Source organism: Phocoena sinus, chromosome 6 (genome assembly GCF_008692025.1).
Source record: "Phocoena sinus isolate mPhoSin1 chromosome 6, mPhoSin1.pri, whole genome shotgun sequence".
Classification (NCBI taxonomy): Eukaryota; Metazoa; Chordata; class Mammalia; order Artiodactyla; family Phocoenidae; genus Phocoena; species Phocoena sinus.
This window is the reverse complement of record NC_045768.1, coordinates 103,016,613-103,042,846: the sequence shown is the minus strand read 5'-3', so window position 1 is coordinate 103,042,846 and position 26,234 is coordinate 103,016,613. Positions and strand designations below refer to the sequence as shown.

At 43.9% G+C, this 26,234-nt stretch overlaps 1 protein-coding gene across 1 annotated transcript in view; it reads right to left on the bottom strand.

The window, feature by feature from the left end:
* Positions 1 to 26,234, bottom strand: part of DOCK5 (dedicator of cytokinesis 5) — a 220,937-nt gene that overhangs the window by 55,993 nt on the left and 138,710 nt on the right. The window contains 15 exon segments of the mRNA XM_032635523.1: positions 2,203 to 2,259; positions 2,261 to 2,284; positions 2,286 to 2,300; positions 4,232 to 4,368; positions 6,377 to 6,428; positions 6,430 to 6,462; positions 6,464 to 6,485; positions 7,083 to 7,152; positions 9,351 to 9,463; positions 13,861 to 13,995; positions 15,777 to 15,877; positions 17,336 to 17,425; positions 17,647 to 17,744; positions 24,808 to 24,991; positions 25,933 to 26,036. Coding sequence (XP_032491414.1) covers positions 2,203 to 2,259; positions 2,261 to 2,284; positions 2,286 to 2,300; positions 4,232 to 4,368; positions 6,377 to 6,428; positions 6,430 to 6,462; positions 6,464 to 6,485; positions 7,083 to 7,152; positions 9,351 to 9,463; positions 13,861 to 13,995; positions 15,777 to 15,877; positions 17,336 to 17,425; positions 17,647 to 17,744; positions 24,808 to 24,991; positions 25,933 to 26,036 — 1,235 coding nt within the window.

The window sequence follows — 26,234 nt, the reverse complement described above, 5'->3', positions numbered from 1 at the left end:
GGCACAGAGGAGATGAAAATACAGCTGTTCCTGGGATGGAGAGAATAACTTCCTAAACACAGAAACAGTGAAATACTATCCATGTACACCTCTCTCCGAATGAATGTCTGTCTTAGGTCTCTTTTGTTTAAAAAAGTTTATTTTTCTAATTATAAAGTGATGTAAATTTATTGTATTAAGGTTTTGATATACATTGCCAAATCAGCATATAGTTTGCATTACCATCAGCACCTAACACTATTTGTTTCTCCAGGCCTTTGCCAAGCATTTGTCCAAATTTGACCCTTTCAGGAAAGCCTGTTTTTTATTCTGGCTGCACCACGCGGCTGGTGGGATTCTAGTTCCCTGACCAGGGATCGAACCTGGGTCCCTGGCAGTGAAAGTGTGGAGTCCTAACCCACTGGACTTCCAGAGAAGACCCAGGAAAGCCATTCTTAATCAGCTTACATAAATTGTAACTCTTCTACCCTAACTCCTCTTATCCCACTCATTTTTTTCTCCATAGCACTTATAGCCTTCTAATACTCTGCCATTTATTTTTTTGTAATTGTTCTTGCTAGAATGTAAGCTTCTCTAAGGTAGTGATTTTGTCTGTTTTGTTTCCTGATATATCCCCAGCACCTAGAACAGTGCCTGGCTTAAGTAGTTTCTTAATACGTATTTGTTGAATAAATGGTTTTTATTTACCACAGCGATTTGGGATAGTTCTTTTTCTATGTCCTCTGATTAAAAATCTAATCAGAGATTTTAGCATCACAAAGATGCACCTTTAGTAAAGATGCTTCATTTTAATGATGATACAACTCAGCCTTTCAACAGTTACCTCTGGTCTCGATCACCCTTTTATCTGACATTTAATAGACGTACAGGCAGAGAATAAGAGGCCAGGGCAACACTGACATTTCTAACTGCATGCTAATCCCAAGTTCTTTAAATGGTTTTTCCTTGAACCACAAGGGCTGGATGGTACCACAGGGCACTGATTTTTAAGCACACCAAATATCACGGGGAATATGATACGAAGGGGAAAAACTGACGTTATCAGAATTCCTCTCATGGTGGACTATGGTGCATAGTTGGGAACATAACTTGGTGAGCTGCTGCGGGTGGGCACGGCTGACAGCATGCAAGGCACTGCCTCCAGGCTGGTTGCCCAGGGCCAAAGCCCACCTCAATCACCTGGTGGTTGTGTAACCTTGCTCAGGTTTTTGCACGTTTCCTCATTTGCAAATGAAGCTTGGTGTGACCTTTCAATGAAGTGCTTAAGATAGTTTCTAGCACACGCACAAAAATGAGCTAACAGTGACAACTACCATTATCATCACGCTGGCTGGACACGCTGATACTATTACTGTTATCATTCTAACAAAGGCAGATCCACACAGAGCATGCGTACATTGAGAATTACAACTAAACTGCTTGAGACAATAGAGGTAATGCTAAATGCAGTCAGCCAGAGCCCTAATTTTCTGCTCACCAAGGTTCACATTTTCCTGAAATAAAATATTAAGCAAATATTGAAAGAGCATTAGGTCGAATGGGTCCCAAGTTCTTAGTCCACCTAGGATGCCTGCATATCTCAGTGGGTCTCTGCTTTAATATATTACAAGAGGCTTTTGTTTCACCTTCCCTATGAGCAAGGCTCCTTATGATTTGTACTGGAGAGATCCTTTAAAATTTTCCCCCATTTGCCTCCCCTATCTCCCTGGTAGATCATTTTCCCTCAAGAGAAAATCAGCATCAGATTTACTCACAGTTATAACGAAGAGGCACTCATCCAGGGGGGCTGTAAAGTTCTAGACCCCATTCATTTCCCGAGGGAGCTATGCCACCCAGCCCGCAGCGCAGACTGGAAACTGGGATGGGAGGGGCCTACGTGAATTTGGTCTCAAGACACTGCTCCCCAAATCCCCCCAATGGGCAGGTGGGATGGGACACTAAGAAGCTGCGGTGGGGCTTCCCTGGTGGCGCAGTGGTTGAGAGTCCGCCTGCCGATGCAGGGGACACGGGTTCGTGCCCCGGTCCGGGAAGATCCCACATGCTGCGGAGCGGCTGGGCCCCGTGAGCCATGGCCGTTGAGCCTGCGCGTCCGGAGCCTGTGCTCCACAATGGGAGAGGCCACGACAGTGAGGGGCCCGCGTACCGCCAAAAAAAAAAAAAAGAAGCTGCGGTGGCTGTGTGGTCCCCCGGTGCGACACTCACGATGTGGGAGACTGTCGGCTCATTCCCAATCACGGTCCGGTTGATCCTTCTCAGCAAGCCGTTCCATTATCAGCTGTACGTGCAGCGCCCGTGGGACCCTGAGGGGGAAACAAAGGGATGGACACCACTTCTTCTGACTCAGCTTCACTTTTCTTAAAGAAACTCTGGACTGCTGAGAGTTCTCTTTAACTCTCATTCTGGCTCTTTAGTACAAAGCAATCTCTTGTCCAAAAGGGGAAACATTGTCACAGAAACGATACATAATGTTATTAAGGAATCTGCTGAACATAATTGGTTCTGACATTAAAAGATGAACGTGGAGATGCAGGGAAGAAAGCTTCTCTAATGACCCAGGTCATCTGGGCTCGCTGAGAGCTCCCTGTAGCCAGCAACTCAACAGTTTATAGAGACTCCTGCTAGCACGAGGTGCTCGGTCCTGATGCTTAGTAGATCAGGTTACCCAGGACAATTTGGCGCATAAGTGGGAAGAAAAGGGCGAAAACATGAAGTTCTTGCTACCTCCTCTCTAGGATGTAAAAAAACAAGAAATTCAAGTCAAGGAGATTGTTATGGACTGATCATTCGCGTTCAAAATTCCTGTGTTGAAGCTCTAACCCCTAATGTGATGGTATTTGGAGATGGGGCTTTTGGAGATAGATAATCAGGTCGTGAAGACAGGGCCTGGGAGTAATAGGTTAGTATCCTTATAAGAAGAGACACCTGAGAGCTTGCCCTACCAAGGAAAGGCCGTGTGAGGACACAACGAGAAGGTGGCCATCTGCAGGACAGGAGAGGGCCTCACCAGGACCCCAACCATGCAGGCACCGTGACCTTGAACTTCCAAGCCCCAAGAACTATGAGAAATAATTTCTGTTGTTTAATCCACCAGGCTGCAGTATTTTGTTTCGGCAGCTCGAGCAGACTAAGACGGGGATTTACTATTCTGACTCTGTCATGTGTGACCATGAGCAATTATTTAACTTTGTGGAGCTTCAATTTCATAGCTGCGAGAAAAGAAAGAAAAGATCCCGTACAGGAATTAGCTGGGCTGATGCACCCCAACAGTGCCTCATGAATGTTGTCTTTCTTTCTCCTTCTTCCTTTCTTGTGGTTTGATGCTATACTCCTTCAGCTCCAACTTATCAATATTCAAGTTGCCTTTTCAAAGCTTTACCCATTATTGCTTCTTGACAGATATTCAAATCTCCTGCTTAATGCTTCAATGACTAGATCACTGCTATTTATGTAATTCTATTAAAACACCAAGTATCGTTAGCGCCCCCTCTCTCCCACCCTCGCTTCTTTCCTTCCTTGCTTTTTATTATTTCTCTGCTTGCTTCCTATTTCTTTAAATGAAAGTGATTCATAACACCCGCCTCTCTGTAGGAACATGGGTGCCATGTAGCCATCATGGGGGTAGCGACTATGGTTTTGTCTTCGACTGAAAACATTCTGCAAAGTTCTCCAGCCTCTTGAGTGGAGGCTGTGACAGGTCTATCTCTAGAACATGGAAAATCCAGGCAGTGTGGCCCCGGGCTTTTTGAGGAGGAGGAGATGAGGTGAGATTAAAAAAAAAACAAAAAAAAAACGCACATCATTTCTACTAGGCTCCAGAAGGAAGGATCAGTTTCAGAGAGAACATAAAATGAGAACTTCTCAGAAGCTCTGGTAGATCTACAATAGTGCTGTCAGGTATCGGAGGTATAACAGGGTAGAGGTTTCTACCTAACAAGTCTAAACAGGGCTCTGGATCTGAAAAGTCCTCAGCCGGATCTCAGTGATGGGCAAACTGGGCCAATCAGAAATCAACCAGTAGCAGCCCCAGCAGTAGGTGGATCTCCCTGGACCTAGATTTGCACGACAGAGTTCTAGCCGGAGAAGCCTCTCTAAACACCTCTAAAATGGGTGCAGCCTGCCCCAGCGCCCAGGTTCTCAACTGCCTGGGACTAGGAGAGCCGGGCAGTGGTCCCTGTCCCAGGCCTTGGGACCAGTGTACGCTCTGCTCTGCATCAGTGACTCTTTGACTCACCACATCCTTCCTGTCCAGAACTTCCAGGAGGTAGCTCAGAAGCTGCGAGCTGGCCTCATGGTCAGGCTTGCTGGAGTTGTCGTCTAATTGGCCGCTGAGCTGGTCTATCAGCAGAGGCAACAACACGTCTCTGCACTCTGAGGGGGAAAATGCAGACCACTCACCAGCTGTAGGAGCGCCCCCCACCCCCAGAACTGCCTGGCTCCTTCCTGCAACGCCCTCTCTGCCTGTTCCCCCAGCTCCCAACTGTGCACTCAGCCCCTGCAGGGGCTCCTCCAGGCCACCGAGGAGGATGTGGTTTTAGGCACGGAATTTTAGCCCAGTACCTTGACCTTAAAAACAAAGAAAATCCCACTTATTGTGGGTCCATGTAGCCAAATGTTTAAAGTATTTAACGATTTCTTTAGCTTTTTTTTTTTTTCTAAAAAAAGGCCAACTTGGGAATCCCCTGGCGGTCCAGGACTCCGCGCTTCCACTGCAGGGGTCACGGGTTTGATCCCTGGTCAGGGGAACTAAGATCCTGCAAGCTGCACAGCGCAGCCAAGAAAAAAAAGGCCCCAACTTGATACTTGCAAGCTAAGTCATATGAAACTAATAAACTAAGCAAGGTATATGCTTTTAATTTTTTTGAAACGTTCCACCTAATGGAGAAATGTACTCGAAAATCCTATGAATACTGAGCTCCACCAGCACATCTCAGCGTCTCACAGACATTCTGTTCATGCTTTCGCAGGCACGTGACTCATAAAGTAAGGTATTATCTTCCTACTATGTCTTCCTTCTGAGATCTTTCACAATGATAAAACATCATTCTGATGAGTCCAGACATTCTGGGCACTAACAGAAACGACTGTGAGTGATGATAATACTTCCTCTGTTGGGATCTTCCAGGGCATCCTTGCTCTTCTGCTCAAACAATGCATCTTTATCGTCTCATTTATGGTTTATGCATCCTTAGAGGCAGAGGGAATCACAGCGTAGTAAGAAGTTGACTAGTATTAAGTTTTCCACTTGAGAGCACTCACTAGCTTTCTGCACTCCCCCTGACTGGGTCCTTGGAACAGCTGAAACGTCTAACACGAATTCTGAGGCTCAGAAAAGGTCAGAGCCAGAAGACGTGCTGATATGATCTAGTTCAAGTCCATCCTTCCATAGAAACAGAAGCTGAGACTTAGAGAAGGTCCCTCATTCGTCCAAAGTTACATAACTAGCCAGGGGCAAGGCTAGAAGGGTTCTCCCACCAACAACCCACTCAACTTTTCCTATTTCTGAGGTGTCCTGCCAATCCTCAGACCCTCCAGCCGATACACACTGCACGAGCCACCTCTGGGGCTCCCCGAAGCTCCACCGGCTGCCCCACCCTAGCGAGTCTTGGGTTTACTGGGAAAGAACCAGGTATTGGACCTCTTTCCTATGGCAACTTTGGGACAGGAACACAGTGATTTCCACCTGGTGGCTATGTGCTTGACTTTAGTTACAAAATGAAGAGTTTTTTATCAGTGTAAGAGTGTTCTCCTCTCCGCTCCCAGCAGTATGACGGTAATCTGGCTCTCCTACAGCTCCCCCCAAAACCTCTCTGATTTATAGGATTGCCAGTTTCCATGGTGTAAGTCCTTCTGCCATGGTCACTCTTCAGCCACTAAGATGACATGACTGGGCAGTGCCATAACCAGCTCCGCCGAGCCAGTATAAGTGGCATGCAGTCCATCACTGCCCTACAGCATCATGGCATCACTGCCCCATAATATCACTGCCCCATGGCATCACTGTCTGCCCCAGCCCCTGGTTACTGGTGTTATACTCTAAGTCAAAGGAGATGCATTTGTTTAAAAGGACCGTCTTTACTGCTTACCTGTTACTTTAGGGGGTTCCTATTTTGAGGACAAAGTTCGCTAATTAATGAAACACGACTTCAAATTAAAGATTAAAGAACACATGATTTTGCTCTTTCAGGAACTATGGGAATGCTGAACTGACTTCACCTTCTCCTTAAAACTGGTTTCCCAGGAGGTCCTCAAGTACCAGCAAACGACTGGCAAGGACATTACTGAATTAAAAAAAAAAAAAAAAAAAAAAGGCAGTGTTGGCTGAAGAAGACACAAGACCGGGAATTTCTGCAAGCAGCAGTTTTTGGTGGAGACTCACCCGACTGCCTGAAAAGATTGCTCTCTACTATCTTGGTCATGCAGTTCAGTTTTCTGGCGAACTAGCTGGTTGTCAGGGATGCTCTGAAACAAACTTGCAGAAGAGTACACTGCAAGAGAAACCCCAGGAGTCACTGTTTTCATTCTGCCGAGTTCAAGGGAGCACTACGCTCTTCCCCTCTACTGGGAACTATTTACGCGTGGACAGGTTTACCTGAATTCTCTCCACAATGACCTGAGAGTCTGTCTCTAGGAAGCCAAGGAGAGGCTCGATTCCGTGCTCACTCCAGAGCTCAGCCTGGGAGCTAAGTCAGCCTAAACTGGCAAATTAGTCAGGTCCATCACTGCTTTGCAGACCTACCTTCACCCTCAACTTCTGCAAAAGTCTTTTCGGGCTGCCTCCACCCCGGTGCCCATCACCATCTGACTCGGCATTTCGGGGGTACTTTGGTATAGGGCCGGAAGCGTATTGTTATGTACTTTTTTCTGTAGTTAATTTTGTGTCTGTGTGTCTTGTTCCCCTGGAGAAAGGGCAAACCTCTCTGAGGGACTGGCTTTGTGTCCTCTTTTATGGCTTCCGCAGAACTGAGCAGAAAAAGGTGTTCGGTCAATACGTGTTAGAAGAATCACAGCATGTGTAGCCGCCTAAGCTCGAGCCAGCAGGGAGCTGCTTCTCTGTTAAGAAACAAAAGTTTTTGGCTATTTACCTGAGCTCAACTGGATCGAACACAAGTTTGACGTCATTAATGATGCTAGGAAGGTACTTCAAGGCTGCCCCTGCAAGAAAAACACCGAAGGCATATTCAGTGCCAAGCAGGACAAACACAGAATCTCCTGCTTGATCCCAGGAAGAAACGACTGATGCGGGGATCCTGAACAGGGAACCGGACACAGACACTCTCGCCATGAAGAAGAAAGCTGATGCTGCGCTACATGATCTCCCAAGGTCTTTTTCCTGAAAGTCAGAGGCACAGCTTTCTGCCCTCACCACCCAAGAGCACTGTCCATTTAGGAGTCAGTTTTCTACCCGAGGAAGTAGTTAAAAATCTGGACATCTCCCTCACAGAGTTGCCACAGAGAGCAAAAAATAAAGCTCGAACTTGAGTCTTTAGGGATTACATATTTTACCTCAAAAAACTAATAATGAGGATGATGATGGGGACGATGGGCTTCTGGGAAGAAGGGGAGGCCTAAGAATAAAGCCTGTTGCTTGAACCATCATCAGGATCAACTGGCTGAATTCACAGGGTCCAGAAATGCCATTCAAGGGACGTCTAAAAGGCTAGTTTGTCAGCTTTGGTGAAACGACCATTTAGGTCTCCTGCCCATTTTTTGAGTGGGGTGTTTGTTTTTCTGATATTGAGTTGTATGCGCTGTCTATTTTGGAAAGTAACCCCTTGTTGGTCGTACTGTTTGCAAATATTTTCTCCTAGTCTGTCGGTTATCTTTTCGTTTTCTTTATGGTTTCCTTTGCTGTGAAAAAGCTTTTAAGTTTGATTAGGTCCCACTTGTTTATTTTCGCTTTTATTTCTTTGGCCTTGGGAGACTGATCTACGAAAATATTGCTACGATTTATGTCAGAGAATGTCTGGCCTATGTTCTCTTCTAGTAGTTTTACGGTGTCATAGATTATAGTTAGGTCTTTAAAACAGGCACATGAAAAGATGCTCAACATCGCTAATTATTAGAGAAAAGCAAATCAAACTACAATGAGGTATGACCTCACACCGGTCAGAATGGCCATGATCAAAGAGTTTACAAATCATAAATGCTGGAGGGGACGTGGAGAACAGCGAACCCTCTTACACTGTTGGTGGGAATGTAAATTGGTAGAGCCAATTTTTATGGAAAACAGTATGAAGGTCCCTTAAAAAAACTAAAAATAGAGTTACCATATGATCCAGCAATCCTAATCCTGGGCATATATCCAGAAAAGATGAAAACTCTAATTTAAAAGATACAGACACCCCAATGTTCACTGCAGCACTATTTACAATAGCCAGGACATGGAAGTGACCTAAATGTCCATTGACAGGTGAATGGATAGAGAAGATGTGGTACATATATGCAATAGAACACTCCAGAGCAGTAAAAAAGAATGAAATAATGCCATTTGCAGCAATGTGGATAGACCTAGAGATTATCATACTAAGCAAAGTCAGGAAGAGAAAGACAAATATCATATGATATCACTTATATGTGGAATCTAAAAAATAATACAAATAAATTTATTTATAAAACAGAAACAGACTCACAGACATAGAAAACAACGGTTACCAAAGGGGAAGAGAAGGAAGGGATAAATTAGGAGTATGAGATTAACAGATATACGCTACAGTATATAAAATAGATAAACAACAAGGATTTACTGTATAGCACAGGGAACTATATTCGACATCTTGTAATAACTTATAATGAAAAGAATTTAATCTATATATATACACACACATATATATATATTTGAATCACTGTGCTGTACACCAGAAACTAACACAGTATTGTAAATCAAATCTACTTCAATAAAAATAAAAAAAAAATAGCTAGCTTGTCTTTGGCAAACCAACATTTGAAAATACAAATGTACATAAAAGTTAAAATAAAGGGATTTCCCTTTACTTTCTATAAGTCATTCTAAAATTAACAAGTTTTCCACGAACTAACTAGGATTAATTTTCTTTTATCTCCCACCATGGCCAGTTCTATGTTGCCCCAGAACATCCTCACCGACAGCATTAAGAGTTACTCAATGGGGCTTCCCTGGTGGCGCAGTGGTTGAGAGTCCGCCTGCCGATGCAGGGGACACGGGTTCGTGCCCCGGTCCGGGAAGATCCCACATGCCGCGGAGCGGCTGGGCCCGTGAGCCGTGGCCGCTGAGCCTGCGCTTCCGGAGCCTGTGCTCCGCAACGGGAGAGGCCACAAGAGTGAGAGGCCCGTGTACCGCAAAAAAAAAAAAAAAAAAAAGTTACTCAAGCTGACCTTGATCTTGACAGCTTCCTCCAGAGGCCTGTCCATCAGCATATTGAAAGCGAGAAATAACTGGCGGATTGAATTACTGAATTCATCTCCATCTTCACTTTGGCCATAAAATCTTCAGAGAAAAAAGAGAAGGCGGGAAAAGAAAAAAAAAGAGAGAAGGAGGTCAGATTCTCCATCTTTAAAAGAAGTTTTCCAACAGATCTGTTGCCTACACAATGCTGGAAGCCCATGCCTCACTGGTCACCTCTTTACACCGTGCACAGAGGAGTCACACGTGCTCTTAGGTGGTTCAGGAAGGGGCCCAGTAGCTGGGAAGTTATCCCCACCTGGACAAAAGGAAGGTAGTGATTTGTACGTAAAGTCCTACAACAGAGCTCTCCCACTGTCCCCCTGAAGCTGTCTGAAGGCCAGTCTTGGTGATGTCCTCCAGCCTAGTGGCGTGCGGGCATTTCCGGCACAGAGCGGGGAATGGCTGGAAGCAGCTTTGCCTCAAGTAGCAGATAAGCCCTGCATGCAAACCTACCATCCTCAGCTTATTAGCACAATGTCCAGCAAGCAGGGGGCTCCCCGCCCAGCTACCTTCCCTGACAGCCCAGTCTTGCCTCCACACCTCCCCTCCTGCCTCTCTCTCCTCTTCTGATCTTTGTGTCTAATCACTCTGCCATTTGAATCATTCTGTCTCACCGCAACAAGCCCTGATCATTTGCGTTCAAGTTCCAGACAAGGGGTAGAGAAGCTGCTCAACCTAGAAACGTTCTGAGCCCAACCCAGTCTGCAAGTCCAGTTAGCATCCTCCTATCCACTGAACTGGCCACACTGGTGCCGACCTGCCTCTAGGACAGCGTCCTCCCAGGACACGGGCTGCCTTGGTCTTTGCTTATTCGTGCTTGTTTGATTAAAGTACGCTATCAACTGAAAAGTTGGTTCTTTCTCATAAGTAGAAATCAGAAGGTCTTTGGCCCATTTCTCAGAAACACAAAAGTCCCCAAATTGTAGTCCAAGTACATTTACACTGGGTGGCAATCTTACCACCAACTGTCAAGAGTAGGGATGGTTTGAACTTAGAATTTCATACACACGCTCAAATACATACGTACACGCGTATACATATTTACATTAGTCTCCTCTGTTCACCTATATCTTATATGGTACTCACGGAATATGAACTTCTCAGAAAATTATTCAATCAGAGGGCTTCTGCTAATCCTCAATTCATCCATTTTGCAGAATTTTAGAAAAGAACTTTATTTGCAATTGAGTCCACAAAGTATATCAAAATTAACATACCCGGAACAGAACTCACTTGATTTTCCTGTTCACCTTTAAATAGCCCACGTCTTGGCAAACAGCACCCCAAACCTAGAAGTTATTTATTGTTCTTCCCCTTCTCCCATTCTCCCACCAAATCTAACAGCAAGTCCTATTCTCTCTTCCCGCTAAATCAGTCCACTCTCTGCATCTCCTCAGAGACAGAGCCACCGTATCTCACATTTGAACTAAAACCGCCTATTAAGTGGTCACCCAGGTTTCACTCTTAACCCTTGATAATCCACTTTCCACCCAAGAGATGAGATGATTATGTAAAATGTAAGCCAGATTCCACTACTTCTCTAACTGAAACCCTTCAGTGGCTGCCCGAGACCCCTGGAATGAAATCCGAACTCCTTGCTGTGACCTAGAAGGCCCCCATTGCGTACCCGCCTGCCAGGCTCCATCCTCCCATTCCCAGTCTCCACGGTCCAGCAACATTGGCTTCTCTTGATTCTTTAGCTGTTCATGCCCACTGCACTTCTCTCCCCTGAGATCTTCAGAGGCTCATCCCTCATCTTTCAGTCTCAACTCAAACCCCAGCTCCTGGAGAGGCCTCTACCACCAGCTCAGCTCCGGGAGCCTTCCCTGGTCACTGTCACATCAACATCTTCCCTCCTAGCTCTTATCCGTCTGAGATGATCTTGTGGGTCTCTTTCTTTATTATATGGCTCCCTGGCCTCGATGTAACCCACAAGCACCATCAGAGCAGGAACCCTGTCTCATCTGCTGCTAGGTCCCAAGATCTAGTAGCAGATCCCCAGATCTAGGGCTAGGAGCGAAGGCGTTGATATGACAGTGACCAGGGAAGGCTGTTTGAGCTGAGCTGGTGGGAGAGGCCTCTTGGGAACTGGCATCTGGGCAGGAACAGCTAAAGAATCAAGAGAAGCCAATGTTGCTGGAGGGCCTAGAGCAACACCTGGCACCCTATCGCTGTGACTTTAAAAAAGGGACTCATACGACTGAGCTTCTCAATGTCTTATTGTGTCTATCAAATCCAAGCAATCAGAGAATGCAGACTACCAGACTCTGTACCCCAGATCAAGCTCTTCTTTAGAATGAGAAAACATCAGGGGCAAAAATAACCGTAAACAGGCCATCAGGGACTAAGTTCAACACAGCCACTCTCTTAGTTCATCTCATGGGTTAATTAACTTGGCTTTTCCGTCGTTATCATGCAATCTGACGGTGAAAATGATGGCCCAGATGCAACGCAACATTATGAAGGGTAAAAGAGCTAGTGGATCATAAGTGGAAAATATTTTTAAAATTTCCTCAATTAAGGTTTTTTTCTTTTTATGTTTTTTTGTTTGTTTGTTTTGGCCGTGCCCCGTGGCATGCGGGATCTTAGTTCCCCAACCAGGGATCGAACCCATGCCCCCTGCAGTGGAAGCTCAGTCTTAACCACTGGACTGCCAGGGAAGTCTCTCTTTTTATGTTTTTATGAGGATCTTTATTGCTGGGCATCAGGGCTTGCTATACAAACTTTTAGGTAAGGGAATGTTCCCTCAGTAGGACACCCTAACTGAATATGTGGAAATTCAACATAATTACAAAACACAAAGATCCAACTATAAAAGACCACCTGGAGAAAAGCGGGAACTACAGAGGTTGTGCATATGCTCTGAGTTGGGCGAACACTGCCTGCTTCTACTAGGGAAGGAGGAGCTGTCATTCGTCCAACTCAACTTTTAAGTCATTGAACATGTTTAAAAACGATAAAAATGTACACATTCATTGTAGAAACTTTAAAAATGCAGAAAGGATAAAAACTAAACCTACTTAAAGCCCTCTTATCTACAGTTTACTTATATCTAACCAGTGTCCAATCCTGAAATATTTTTGAAATGAGATCATATTACACTTATGTCTTCTACCTTAGTTTTATTATTTAGGAACCTATCAGGGTTATCCTACCTCATTAACATACCCTACATTTGAAAGGGCTGAATGTACATACTTTAACATTCCTTTTTGTTTATACCTGATGGACTTTTTTTCCATTAGATAGATTTTTAGATGGGGTATTACTGGACAAATGTGATATCTTCCTTTGCTCTGTGTGTGTCTGATTTTTATTCACAGTACCAAATTTCTGTCCTTAAGAATTTATCTTCCTATCAGCAATAAAACACAGGGCCAATTTTTGTCCAATCTCACTAAAGGATAAAGATTTTTCATCATTATCAAATGTGCAGGTAAAGATGGTGTGTGTGTATCACATTTTACGAGTATAAATTTCTTTTTAAATTTAACTGACCATTTGAAGTTTTCTTTTGTAAATTATGTTTTTATTTTGCAGTGAGGATATTTACCATTCTTTAGTTGATTTTTAAGGGCCTTTAATTAATAAATCTACTGACATTTGAACTGTACTATAAATTACAAGTCTTTTTTCCATGTTAATTGTTTGCCTTTAATTTTATGATTTTTTTAAAAACACAAAGTTAAAAAAATACACATGCTCAAATCACAGGCTTGAAATCCTCTTACCTACAGCTTTACTCGTATTGACATATTAGCACGTTATCTTTCTAGTTTCCAAACCTGACTTAGGAAAATATTTTAACAGTTTGGAAATCCAGCTATTACTGAAGGGTAGAGATGGCACTGGAGTTGTGGGCATTCCCAGAAGAGTTATTTCCTCATTCTTGACTTCTATTGTTTTTGATGGAACGATTATTCTAGAAATCCAAACTGGTCATTGTCGTATCTCTGGGGCTTAGTTTTCCCAGGTACCTAAAGCCTGGTGTCAGCAAAGAAACACACACCTCAGGAAACAACTCCTCCAATCAATTGTCACTACTGTCCATCTACTCCCAACAACAGCTCATGATCCTAGATTTATACACCCAACATCATCATGAAGCCCGCTGCTGTATTAAATACAATCTCATCACAGGAACCTGACTTCCTAGTTATCGTCACCAACAAAGACTTTCAGAAAGTTGCACATTGTAGCCACCTGCATCCCTAAATCCTGCCGTCACTACTGCCCCAGAAATTCTGCTGATCCAAAAGGACGTCACGTGAAACTTCGTGAACGGTTGTGTAGTGCACCCTCATCTTCACCCTGCAGTTCTGCAATTTGTTCGTTCCATGACCCAGCTGCTCACAGAGCTGAACAGGAGCATAAGGACTAAGGAAAAATATGGGAAGAGAGGATGGAGAGCGTCAACACTGTATCACAGTCACCATTACCTCAAGTAGAGCACTCTAGATTGGATGATGAACCTAAACAAGTACTTTAAGGCTTTCAAAGCAGCGAAACGCAATTCCGTCTTGCTGGAGTCATCTGCGTTCGCCACGTAAAAGTTCAGTACCTTGGAGAGTTTCCTGAAAAGGACAAGAAGGAGAAAAATGTCAATGGGGCACAGTGGTACTCTGGGGTTTGGGGTATGCTATACAGAAGGGAACTTGGCCTCCTGGGGAAGTAGAAATCACAACTATAGTAATTATTTCTTCTAGAATATGCCCTGAACAGGGAAGTTAAGTCCTTCGTAGTTTAGTTTTCTCATTGCGGTCTAGGCTTGCAGCTTCCCTTCTGCTTAGAAATAAGGGATGATTTCTTTCCCTTTGCAGGATTTTAAAAAATGATCAAGAAATCAAAGACTTGAAGGGACTTGAATCGTGAGTATATTTTAATCTCTGGCATGCTATACAGACATGTTCAGGTGTTTCTGTAAGGGAGGGACTGTCTGGCAAAGGTAGTCAGTCACCTTAAAAGCAGTCTAATTCCCTCCAGTCTGCCCCAGCTGTTTGGGATCCATAAACTGAAGCCAGATGGAAACTCTACCGAGTGTGGAAAGAAGAGCAACCCATGGTTCTGAGCATCTGATCCCATGAAACTGCTCTGGGATTTTTACGTTGCTCTTTGTGTCGTTCCAGAGTCTTTGGACTAGGCGTTGTCGTAATCTTGGGCTATCTCACATTTTTGAAGGCACTGATATTTTGAACTTTCCTTCTGGGAATCTCTGAGTTTTCCTAATATTAAGAAAAATTCACAGGAATCGTGTGGAATTGATCCATTCTTGAAAATAAACCCAGATTACCAGAAACACACCACCTGGAGTGTTGCATTTGGCTCTGTGTAATAAAGACCCAATGATAGGATTTCATCTCTTGTAGCTGCCGCCTACTTAGAAAGTGAGGCTATAGGGTGGAAAGAGCCCTATCACTGGTGTATCTGCTGCTTCCCCCAATCCAGCGGGCATTACATCCACTGTGTTACTTGGGGATTACGCTACATGACACCTCTTCTAGGTCACTTATGTTTTATTACATTTCTGGACCTTTAGGCAAATAAAACCGAGAACTTTCTTGTCTAGTTCAGAAAAAGCCATGAGGGATCAATGATCTGAATGACAGAGCAGGTCAGCAGCACTTGGCACGACCTGGCATAAGCCACCGTCAGAAAGATCTTTGCCATCTCAACTCTGTTCCAGTCACTGTCACGCTGCCCTGCACAATAACCCGGATGCAAGGCGCGGGGTGACAGGCCACATCCAACGGCGAGATGAGCTGAGCACTGCAGGGCAGAGCTCAGAGTGAACATTAGTCAGGGGCTCATAAACCAAAGACAGAAAGAAGGCTGCACTTTGGGAAAGCTGGAGACCACTCCCTCTTACGTAAAAGAAAAAAAATTAAATCTTCTCATAACCTCTAAGTAATAAATTCTACAAAGCACTTGCGGTGTACAGCTGAGGGAACGACCCTCAGTTCTATCACATGTCGTCCTGCTTCATCCTCTGTTTGATCCCAGCGGGGCTCATGCCGATCCCACTGACACCCGCCTCCGAAGATCCTGGATGGGGTCCTCTGTCCTGGACTGTGCTCCTAACAGCTTCAACGCCTCACCTATACATGCTCTGGTTTCTTAAAGAAGTACAGCCTTATCTCTTCCGTAACTTCCCAGAAAGCAGGGCCTTGAATGTAATCCCTTTGCCATGGTTAGAACAGTTAGATGGTTCCCACTTTCCCCAGGGAAGCTTAGAACAAGGTTCTGCGCTTCGAGGCAGGGATACTCAGCTCACGTCCCTCTGGTTTCTCAACAACCCGGTCCCAAGAGCACAAACCCGACAATCCAGCCACAAGCCCTGCCGGGGCCTGGTACTTACACATAGGCCAGAGTGGCACTGAAGTGCTTGTAAATGTAGGTCTCCAGGACAGGATTGAAATGCTGGAACTTGATGTCGCCTATCAGTGAAATAATAAACACCTGCCAAAGGTGGAAAACATAAATAGTAGCATAGCACAAGCCCCGGCATTCCGTCAACAAGCTGGAGCTGAACGTCTGGGACTTGCTTTTCCTTCTTGATCATTACGGTAGCATTCCCATGTGACTATTCCAGAGCTGAGGTCAAGTCTTGGGGTTTCTTTTTATTTGGCACAAACAGAGAGAGACCATTAAGTGTCAGGCACTGTGCTAAATGCTGTGAGGAAACCAGTGTAAGCCAGCACCCCTAGCCTCGGAGAGCTGACTGCCTCAGAGAGAGGGCAGCGCCCAGGTAACCAAGTCAGGGAAGAAAATGGGATGAGAGGGGGAAGGGTGTGGGGGAGGGCTTCCCACGGGAATAGTAAACACTAAGCCAAGGGTGCAGCTAATGAAATACTGCAGGACATCTGTCTCCTCAGCGCAGTGTGGGTGCCCCTAATAACTGAAGTCACCAGACCTTCGAGTCTCAATTTTCTGCTCATGTTAACTCTTACCACTACCGGACACAGAATCTACTGATACGAATAACCGCTTTGCACCTACTTGTGACAGAGCAAAAGAAGGGGCACCTTCCACACATGCCCGTTGCCAGCTGCTGTGTCCACAGGAATCTATCTCCAGACCTTCTCCCATGGAGTCATTACCATAGACTCTCTTGCCCATAAACCTGGCCAGGTGTGATGGCAGCTGGGGGCATTTTTCTCTTTGTCTGACATCCGTTAAGTGTCAACATCCTAAACTCTTCTTGAATCTACCAGTCTCTCCAAGCTGATGAATGAGCTGAAGCTACAATTTACCTTCCTCCTTCTTTGCTGCAACATTCAGGGAAAACTCTGCCCTGAACTTGAACCCCAACAATCAGAAAACGGTGCTCAGTTTGGATGTGTCAGCTTCCGCCACTCCACTGCCATCTCTGACCTTCCCAGAGGCCGGTATCCCCTCTCCTTCTTTGGATTTCCGGTCTGGGCATGGGTTGCACGTTTTAGTACTTTGTGTGACAATTTGAATTGTCTGCTGGGTTGCGTATGGTACAAAATGAGACCAAGACTCATTGCTGACTTGCAAATTCAGTCTCCCTTGCAAGAACGCACAAGGACGCGCATACACAACAAACCACAGTCGTCTTTGTTAACGGTATCTCCTGGTTTAGGACCAGACAATTTTAAAGCGAGTTAAAGGGATTCCTGATTTCAAAGGTAATAAAACAGCTTGTTTTCCCTAATGAGAAAGAGAAAGCTTATCAAAAGGGAAGATCTAACAGGAAACAAAGCCATAAATGTCTTGACTGTAAGTCAATTGTATCTAATGTTACTTGTGGGAATGTAGCCTCGAGAAATCATCAGAGAAATGTATACAAATACATATGCAGGAGCCTATGCATCACCATTACTTATAATACTGAACTATCAAAAACCACACAGTTGTGAGAACAAACACTAGATAATATGCGTAACTGCTTACCAGTGCATCAAACACAAGGAAGTCATATGTTTCATCGTCTGACATTTCCATCATAATGTTAAAAAGTGCGTCTAGCGTATCTTGCAAAAACTGAAGATAAGAAAAAGAGAGAGGTTATTTGGCTCCAGACTGAAGAAATTCGGGGCTAATTAGGTTTCAACAGAATAGGTTTAAAAATAGCATTTTCCTAAAAATTGGCACACTTGCTTCCCAATTTAGACAAGTTTTATGATTACACTCATCGGTTTAATTTAAAATATTGAACTAAGGATGCAGTGGCTGTAGTCCCAACTGTGAATATATAAACATACCTTAACAATTTCTCCTCCATCCACCTCCATTAACTTCTTTAAGTTGTGTTTAATGTTCTGAGGGTTCGAACGCCAATTTAACAAGCCTAACAGGTCAACTAGGAAGAATAACCACAAACCATAAACGTTAGACACGGATTAGCAGAGCAACGCATACCATTTCAGGACACAGTGACAGAGCTCTCTAGAAAAGATCATTGCTCCTAACGGTGGCTAATACCTTATGCAGTCTTTTAATTTACTGCCTCCTACCTAAATCAGAGAAAACCCTGGGGTCTTCTTTCCTTCTTCAGAGGAAAAAAACCAACCACAAGGGCTTCCCTGGTGGTGCAGTGGTTGGGAGTCCGCCTGCCGATGCAGGGGACACGGGTTCGTGTCCCAGTCCGGGAAGATCCCACATGCCGTGGAGCGGCTGGGCTTGTGAGCCACAGCTGCTGAGCCTGCACGTCCGGAGCCTGTGCTCCGCAACGGGAGAGGCCACAACAGTGAGAAGCCCGCGTACCGCAAAAAAAAAAAAAAAAAAAAAAAAAAAAAACACCAACCACAAATGTACAAGAACATAAAATGATGCCCAAATAGAACTCACATCTCTCATATAAGACATCACAGCCTTACTGATGAAACATTTAAATAACCTTCCTACCTTTAATTTGCTGCATTGCTTAATTTGTCCCTTGTCACTATGTGTGTCTCAGTGGATGCAGAGGGGAAAATAAAAACTTATATATGTGCATTGATTCATTTAAATATCATACCCACGCTGTAGAGCAGATTTTATTTTTTACCTTAAAAGATTTTTTTTTATATTGGAGTATAGCTGATTTACAATGTTGTATTAGTTTCAGGTGTACAGCCAAGTGACTTAGTTATACATATATAAATATGTATTCTTTTTCAGACTCTATTTCCCATATAGATTATTACAGAGTATTGAGTAGAGTTCCCTGTGCTATACAGTAGGTCTTTGTTGGTTATCTGTTTTATATACAGTAGTGTGTATATGTTAATCCCAACCTCCTAATTTATCTCTCCCCCTGACCATCCCCCTTTGGTAACCATAGAGAAGATTTTATTTGTTCCACTTTTGAGATGAGGAAACTGAGGTTTTGTGAAATTAAATTCTTTGTCTTAGGTCACACAACGGCCAGGGAGTGGTATGAATGGAATTTAATGAGATTTATCTGATTCCCAAAAACCATGTCCTTGCTACTCTGTCATACTGCCTCCCCAGAGTTCTTCAAAGAAATAAACAGACGAGCAGATCAGATGGTTTCCTATCTTGAAAAGAAGGCAGAACAGATGAATGGTCCTTAGGGTAAGTCTGGGACAAAAGTCTTGAGGTGTTTTGGGATCTAAAAATGCAGAATTTGGGATCCTTAAGTCCCTTTCAGCTTTAATGAATGTCTAGACACTAAAAGTGAAATAACAGGGAAACAAAGCAGGCAGCTGGACTGTTGCTACTTTATCATTTTGTTTAGTGCATCATTTTACTATTTACAGAGCATTAGCTAGTAAAAGTAGCAATATGTACTTTTTAATGAATGGATTTGTAGAAGTATATATTTACAAGCAGCTGAAAATGTATTCTGTCCATTAGAACAGTCAATTTGCTTCACTGTGTTTGTTTTACTGGCTTGCAAACTGTTTAGTCCCTGGGAAGCCTCCAAAGCCTAGAGAGTTCCCACTGTCAACTGAATACAGTCCCAGTACCAGTCACAGAAGGCAGTAAGGCCCCTCCTATGACCCTCCTGCCAGCCCATCGCAGTCAGACAGATCAACTCAATACTCCCCAAGCTATGGCATGCTCTGAAAGCGCTCCCTGTCTTTGCATATGTCTTCCCTTTGTCGGAAATGCCCAGAAATACTTCCAATACTATGTATTCAGTCAGCTGCGACTTCTACTTCAAGAGCCATCTCAAACATTATTCCCTCTGGGAAGACACACCCAATCGTTCTCTGCTATCTGCACTCCTTGTCCGCATACATATACATTAGGGCAAACAATTAACAACACACTTGGTATCTCTTTGGCTCTGCCCATACATTGAGACAGTTCAGGGAAGGAACCTTATTGCATTCCTTCTTATACCGCATCATAGCACTAGCCACCTAGTAGGTATTCAATACGTGCTGGATCAAAGATTGAATAGATGGATGGAAACAGAACCAGGAGTCCCAAGGAAGCTGGTAGTGTAATCAAGACAATTCTTCACTTTCTTCATTCCTTAAGTACGTACTTCATAATAGGCACTGTGCTAGGCCTATCCACTAGGCACTGTCCACTGCCATCTTCCCATCTCCTATTTTTGCCACGGTGCTAGTCAACCGGACCGTTCCATCTGTTACCTCACTTCATGCGTGGCTGCCTAAGGAAAAGGATTTGGATACTTCATCATGCTGAAGAGTCACGCAGCAGCTTTAAGACCCTGCAAGGAACCCACTAATCAGTCTAGAGGTTTACTCCCTAGAGATATTTGCATGCCCCATCACTGCTAATATTAGGAATAGATTTGTCATCTGGTGAGTCATAAGGTCTTAGGGCAAGAAAAGTGGTGACACGGTGTTACAGAAACAGCCCTAGACTCACCGTGTTTCTGGTTAATTTCATTTGATTGCTGTAGAGTATCTATCCCATCTTATGGATGTACCAGAATTTATGCATTCTACTGTCACTAAACAACCAGTTGGGTTGTGGTTTTGAGCCGTCACAAACAATTCTGCTGCAAACATTCTCATATGCCTATCTGGTATAAGCAGCATTTTCTGAGGTATAAAACTAGACTACAGGGCTTCCCTGGTGGCGCAGTGGTCGAGAGTCCGCCTGCCGATGCAGGGGACATGGGTTCATGCCCCGGTCCGGGAGGATCCCACATGCCGCGGAGCGGCTGGGCCCATGAGCCATGGCCGCTGAGCCTGCGCGTCCGGAGCCTGTGCTCCGCAATGGGAGAGGCCACAACAGTGAGAGGCCCACGTACCACACACACACACACACAAAAAGTGGAGTAAAAAAAAAACTAGACTACATTTCTGGATTATCAAGAATAACCACCTCTAACCATATTAGATACTATCTAAATGTTATCCAAAGTTGTCCCAATTTACATCACTGTCAGAAGTATGTAAGAATTGGGACTTCCCTGGCGGTCCAGTGGTTAGGACTCTGTGCTTCCACTGCAGGGGGCACGGGTTTGATCCTTGGTTGGGGAACTAAGATCCCACATGCCTCGAGGCCAAAAAAAAAAAAAGTATATAAGAATTCACACTACTCTGAATGATAATCCCCAAATTTAGGGTAGTGATTACCTGTCGGAAAGGGTTAGGGACCATAACGTTTAAAAACGAAAAGAATGACAAAGAAAAGCCCTAAGTTTTGGAGTTACAAATATCTGTTTTCGGACCCAAGTCCACCACTTATAAGTTTCGGCAAAATATTTCACCACCTCAGCTCGGCGCTCTGATCAGTAAACTGAGGTTAATAACGACAATATTGGTGTCTTCCCGTGCTAGGCTGTCGGTGGGTAAAATGAGATGTCTGTGAATGGCCTGGCACAGGTCCACACCTGCAGAGACTCGACTCCTCTCTCCCTCTCCTCTATCCTCACCTTCCATATGGGCCCAGCAACAAAATGATCCCATATACATCAGTCTGTTCTAGTTTTGAAATAATTCATAAAATAATGAAGGTGCCTACAGGCTCTGTTTGTAACAAAGTCCAGTGGCTTTTAACTTTGGAGTCTGAATAGCCCTCCAAAGGCTAAGGAGAAACGCCTTTGGTCATGGTCTCTGAGTGAAAGGAGAACAGCTACCCTCCTCCTGATCAACAAATGCCCTCATAGAGTTGATGATTTATTCATGTTCCTCAGCTTCTTCTTTCTCAGAAGAAATTGAATTGGTTCTTTATCACTCCCATCAAATTAGAAGAAAGCAAACACACTTATTATCTGTCACTGGGAATGCCCCATTTTCTCTGATGCCCACGATGTCACCTCATCTTCCCCAAATCTGTCCCCTCCTCCTACCCCCATCCAGGTTGACAGTAGGTCACCCCGCTCTGGTTTAGATGAGTTTGCTTCTTTAAGTCTTCTTTGGGACAGGATATTCTTGGAGACTTTTTTTTAAAAGTATGTTGAGTGTTTTTGAGATCTAAACACTAGGAACGGGATGACAACAAATGGAAGACGACAGTTCTACTCGATGGAAGTTTCTGTGATGATGGGAACGCTGCAACCTGTGCTGTCCAGTAGGAAAGTCACCAGACACAGAAAACCACTGAGCACTCGAAATGGGGCGGATGCAACCAAGGAACTGCAGTCATACCTTCACTTGACTTTAATTAATTTAAATTTCGCAAGCTACATAAGGTGCGGGACAGCACAGGTTTGGAACATTTAGAAGATGTGTGATGTTGGTATCAGCGCATCAGGTTGAGTACTGCTACCTGTCAATAAGCTTCCTAAAGTTTTGCCTGGGAGATAATAAACAATGTAACAATATGGTTATCTCTAAACATTATCTCTAATAAGTTAATTTTACAAACTTTTATTACTTGTTTTCTTCAAACCTAGTCTCTAGGAAGGATAAACTACTAGATGTTTGGTAAACACTATCTCTTTCGAATATCCCTTTAGAGCCCCAAAAGTACATCAATGCTTTCTCTCATCTACCATCAGAGCTAAAAAAAAAAAAAAAACACTTTGACATTTCCTAGTTAAAAATTTGGAAAATACCAGAAAGAATAAAGGAAATAAGAACTATCATCCAAACTTTTAATTCTTTTTAGCCTTTTTCTGTGTACATATAATAATGATGATGATGACAAGTTAATACTCATGTAGTGTTTACAATGTGCTACACATTGCTGCTTTGCTTCTCCTTATTTTAATTTACTTCGTTCTTCAAAATAAATACTATCATTACTCCCATTTTAAAACTGAGGAAACCAAGTCACAGAGAGATCAAGTGACTTGGCCAAGATGAACCAGCTAGTAAGTGGCAGAGCTGGGATCTGACCCCAGGCAATAAGCTCCAAATTATCCTCATATATTTAAACAAAACCGGAATTATACTCTACATAGTGTTAACATTTTCCCATGTCTTTGACTGTTTTGAAATACATTTCACAGCTGCATATATTTTATCATTTAATAACATTATATACTTTAACCTGACCCCAACTATTGGACATTTGGACTCTTTGCGCTGTTCCCCTATTATGAATCATAGGGAAACATCCTCATATATAAATCTTTGTGCACATCTCCCATTGTCTAGTTAGGTTCAATTTCTAGGGGTCACAGTACTGGGTCAAAGGGTCTGAATACATTTAAGATCTTTGGGGCTTCCCTGGTGGCGCAGTGGTTGAGAGTCCGCCTGCCGAGGCAGGGGACAGGGGTTCGTGCCCCGGTCCAGGAAGATCCCACATGCCGCAGAGCGGCTGGGCCCGTGGGCCATGGCCACTGAGCCTGCCCATCCGGAGCCTGTGCTCCGCAACGGGAGAGGCCACAACAGTGAGAGGCCCACGTACCGCAAAAAAAAAAAAAAAAAAAAGATCTTTGATACACCTTGTAATTCATCTCCCATAAACATTATACTACTTAACCCCGTATCAGCAGTTTATTTATGTTTACTTTCTCCCTAACAAGGGTTATATCATTGATACAGTTTTCTCGTGGCTTCCATAAAGCTCAGAATGCCTTCTGGCTTAACTTTGTGTTTTGTTTGTTTTGTTTTGTTTACTAATTTATAGACTTTATTACTTTTTTGAGCAGTTTTAGGTTCACAGAAAAATTAAGCCCAAAGTACAGAGAGTTACCATATACCCCTTCAAGGCTCCAGGGTTTCCCCTATTATTAACATCCTGCATTACTGTGGTACCTTTGTTACAAATGATGAATCAACACTGATAAAGATTATTAACTGAAGTCCATCGTTTAAGTTAGGGTTCGCCCTGTGCAGTACGCTGTGGCTTTTGACAAATGTATAATGACGTGCATCCATGCACCCATCAGGGTATCATTTAGTAAACAGTTTTACTGCCCTAAAAATCCCCCGTGCTCTGCCTATTCACCCCTCCCTCTCTCCCCGAGCCCTTTGTAACCACGGATCTTTTCATGTCTCCATAGTTTTGTCTTTTCTCTGGCTTAATTTTTGGTGCCTGCTTTTACTTTCCCATGTGTAACAGCTCTGAACCTCGCTCTGTTGAGTCTAACCAGTTGTCCGAGTTGAAATACTATCCACATTCTCTACGCAACCAAGATTCATCAAAATAAACAATACTGACCCGTTCTAAAGATCAACCACGTGCTATGTGATCCTTGAGTGTACCTTATATCTCAGCTGTTTTGTCTACCTTATCACTTCCCTAAGGCAGAGCCCCCAAATCTTCTCAGAGGTCAAAGGGACTAATCCTCCACATAGCACAGGGCACAAAGAATTTCTAAAGCAAGTCCCCAAAGCAGCTATTTCCTGGATCCCTATATTCCGCAGGACTCCTTACAAATTACATAGGTTAAATGAATAAGAAGCTGTTATTGGCTATCAAATGTCATGATATACACAAGAGAAGTGAAAATTGCTATCAGATTTCGTGAGGGGACAAAATGAAGCCGCATTTGAACTCTTCAGCTGATGTTATGGAAAATCTGACTGCTTGGGGAAAAAAATCGAGAAAGAGGAATCTATGTGGGGGACAGATAGAATGCTAACAGGAAACGCTCCCTGCTCTTTGCCATACCTGCTTGGACAGGAGACGGACGTTCCTCTGTTAGTATCCTACCCTTACTACCAACATTTCTTGTTATATACATCATACAGAGCACGGTATTAAGAGTTCTTTGCTGCCTTGAAGGAAGGAAACGTAAGACTTGCGAAATTCACAGCCTCTGTTAATGAATACATTTATAGATTTTACCATATTTAAAAACCACCAAAATGCTTTTCATTCTAGTGGAAAGATAGACATAGAAGCCTCAGGAAGAGCTTTAGCTCTCTAATCAGTCCTACCCAGAAAACATCACGTGAGAGCAGAGAGAAGAATCCAGATAGCCCAGGACCCCACCTCAGAAGACACAGCCCCACAGCGTCCAGTTCCCTGAGTCTAACAAAGAAGCCTAGGAGGACCAAAGAGAAAACTCATTCTGTCAGCGAGGTCAGCACACCTACCGTTCTGAGTGAGCTTTGTGGAGCAGATGAGGGTGGCGATCTGAAAGCTATCTTTTGTGCTATCCTTGTTTGGCGTAAAGTTGGCTGGGGTTTTGGATGCCTGGAGCTCCTTTTCTTCCATCTCCACTTTGGTTCCAGGCAGGGTCAGGTAGAATTTAGCATCTTCCATTTTCTTGTTGTCACCCTGCAAAGGAAGCATGTTAGGGACACCAAGTGGTGGACAAAATCTCTTATGCGCAAATAAAATAGTATCTATCATGAGTGCAGTGTATTTTATCAAATTAGATCCCTTCCAACTCCGAGATACTGGGATACTGTCCCAGAGTTTGAGTCCAGAAATAATTTCAACATTGAATGAAAACAGAATAAGTTATGAACTAGAAGTCAACATTCTAGTCTCTGCTATAAGTAAATACATTAAAAATAAGGTTGGATTTCACTTTCTTGAACATGTAAATGGTCGCAATGATACTTCACTGGGTCCTTTGAGAAGAAATAGCTTGCCATGGCTTCCAACACTATTTTTGAGCTCAGGAGCTGCTAAGGGAAATACACATCAAGTGCATTCATCTCAAAAAAGCTACCAACCGTGTGAAAAGCCTCCTGGATACTGTTGGACAAATGAGATCTTCCCAACATCTGCTTTCTGCTCTAAAATCTCAGTGGAAGCGATAGCTCTGCAGCAGTTAGAGGGAAGAATAAGGACACAACTGATAGGAGAGGAAAGGAGGCCACAGAACGGAGAAATGGTGCCTGGCTCGCGCTGATATGAAAACCACATCCTACCACATCCACCACACTCTAACCCAGCCCAACAGTGCAACTATCAACGCTCCACATAGGCTGATGCAAAGAGCAGAAGAACAGCCCTTGACTGTTCACCTCCACGGACGCCATTTGCACAACAGGGAGGGACCATCACTTAAAAGACTAAAGGGATGGGAGACCATGCAGCTGGTGTGACCACAGTCCTCCAGGGTTCTAGACTTGAAGGGGCAAACATGTACAGCCCGAGAGAAGTTTCTGATATTTATACACATAAGTCTGAAAGGAGCTTTCAGAACCAATTTCAGGGGGAGTAAATATGTCCTTAGTCACTTTCTGAGGCTCCTTCTTTAGCACCACCTTATAAAGCACCAGATCGTGCCTCCCATCCTGCAGAGTGGTGCCGTCCGGGTTCATCAGCTTCACGAAGGCCACCCCGAAGGCTCGCTCCGATTTATCTCTGGCTGAAAAGACAGGAATACATGTCTGAGCAGGGCAGAAAGATACCAGGGGCTGATGGCTATGAGAGCTGATGGCACATTTTGCTCTGGGGTTTGGTGTTCAATCGTGCTATAATCAACACAGTTGAGCGAGCCCCGATAAGCCATACGTACTGTCCACGTCACAGACTCCTTTAAGGAAACAGTTCCCTAACTGAAATC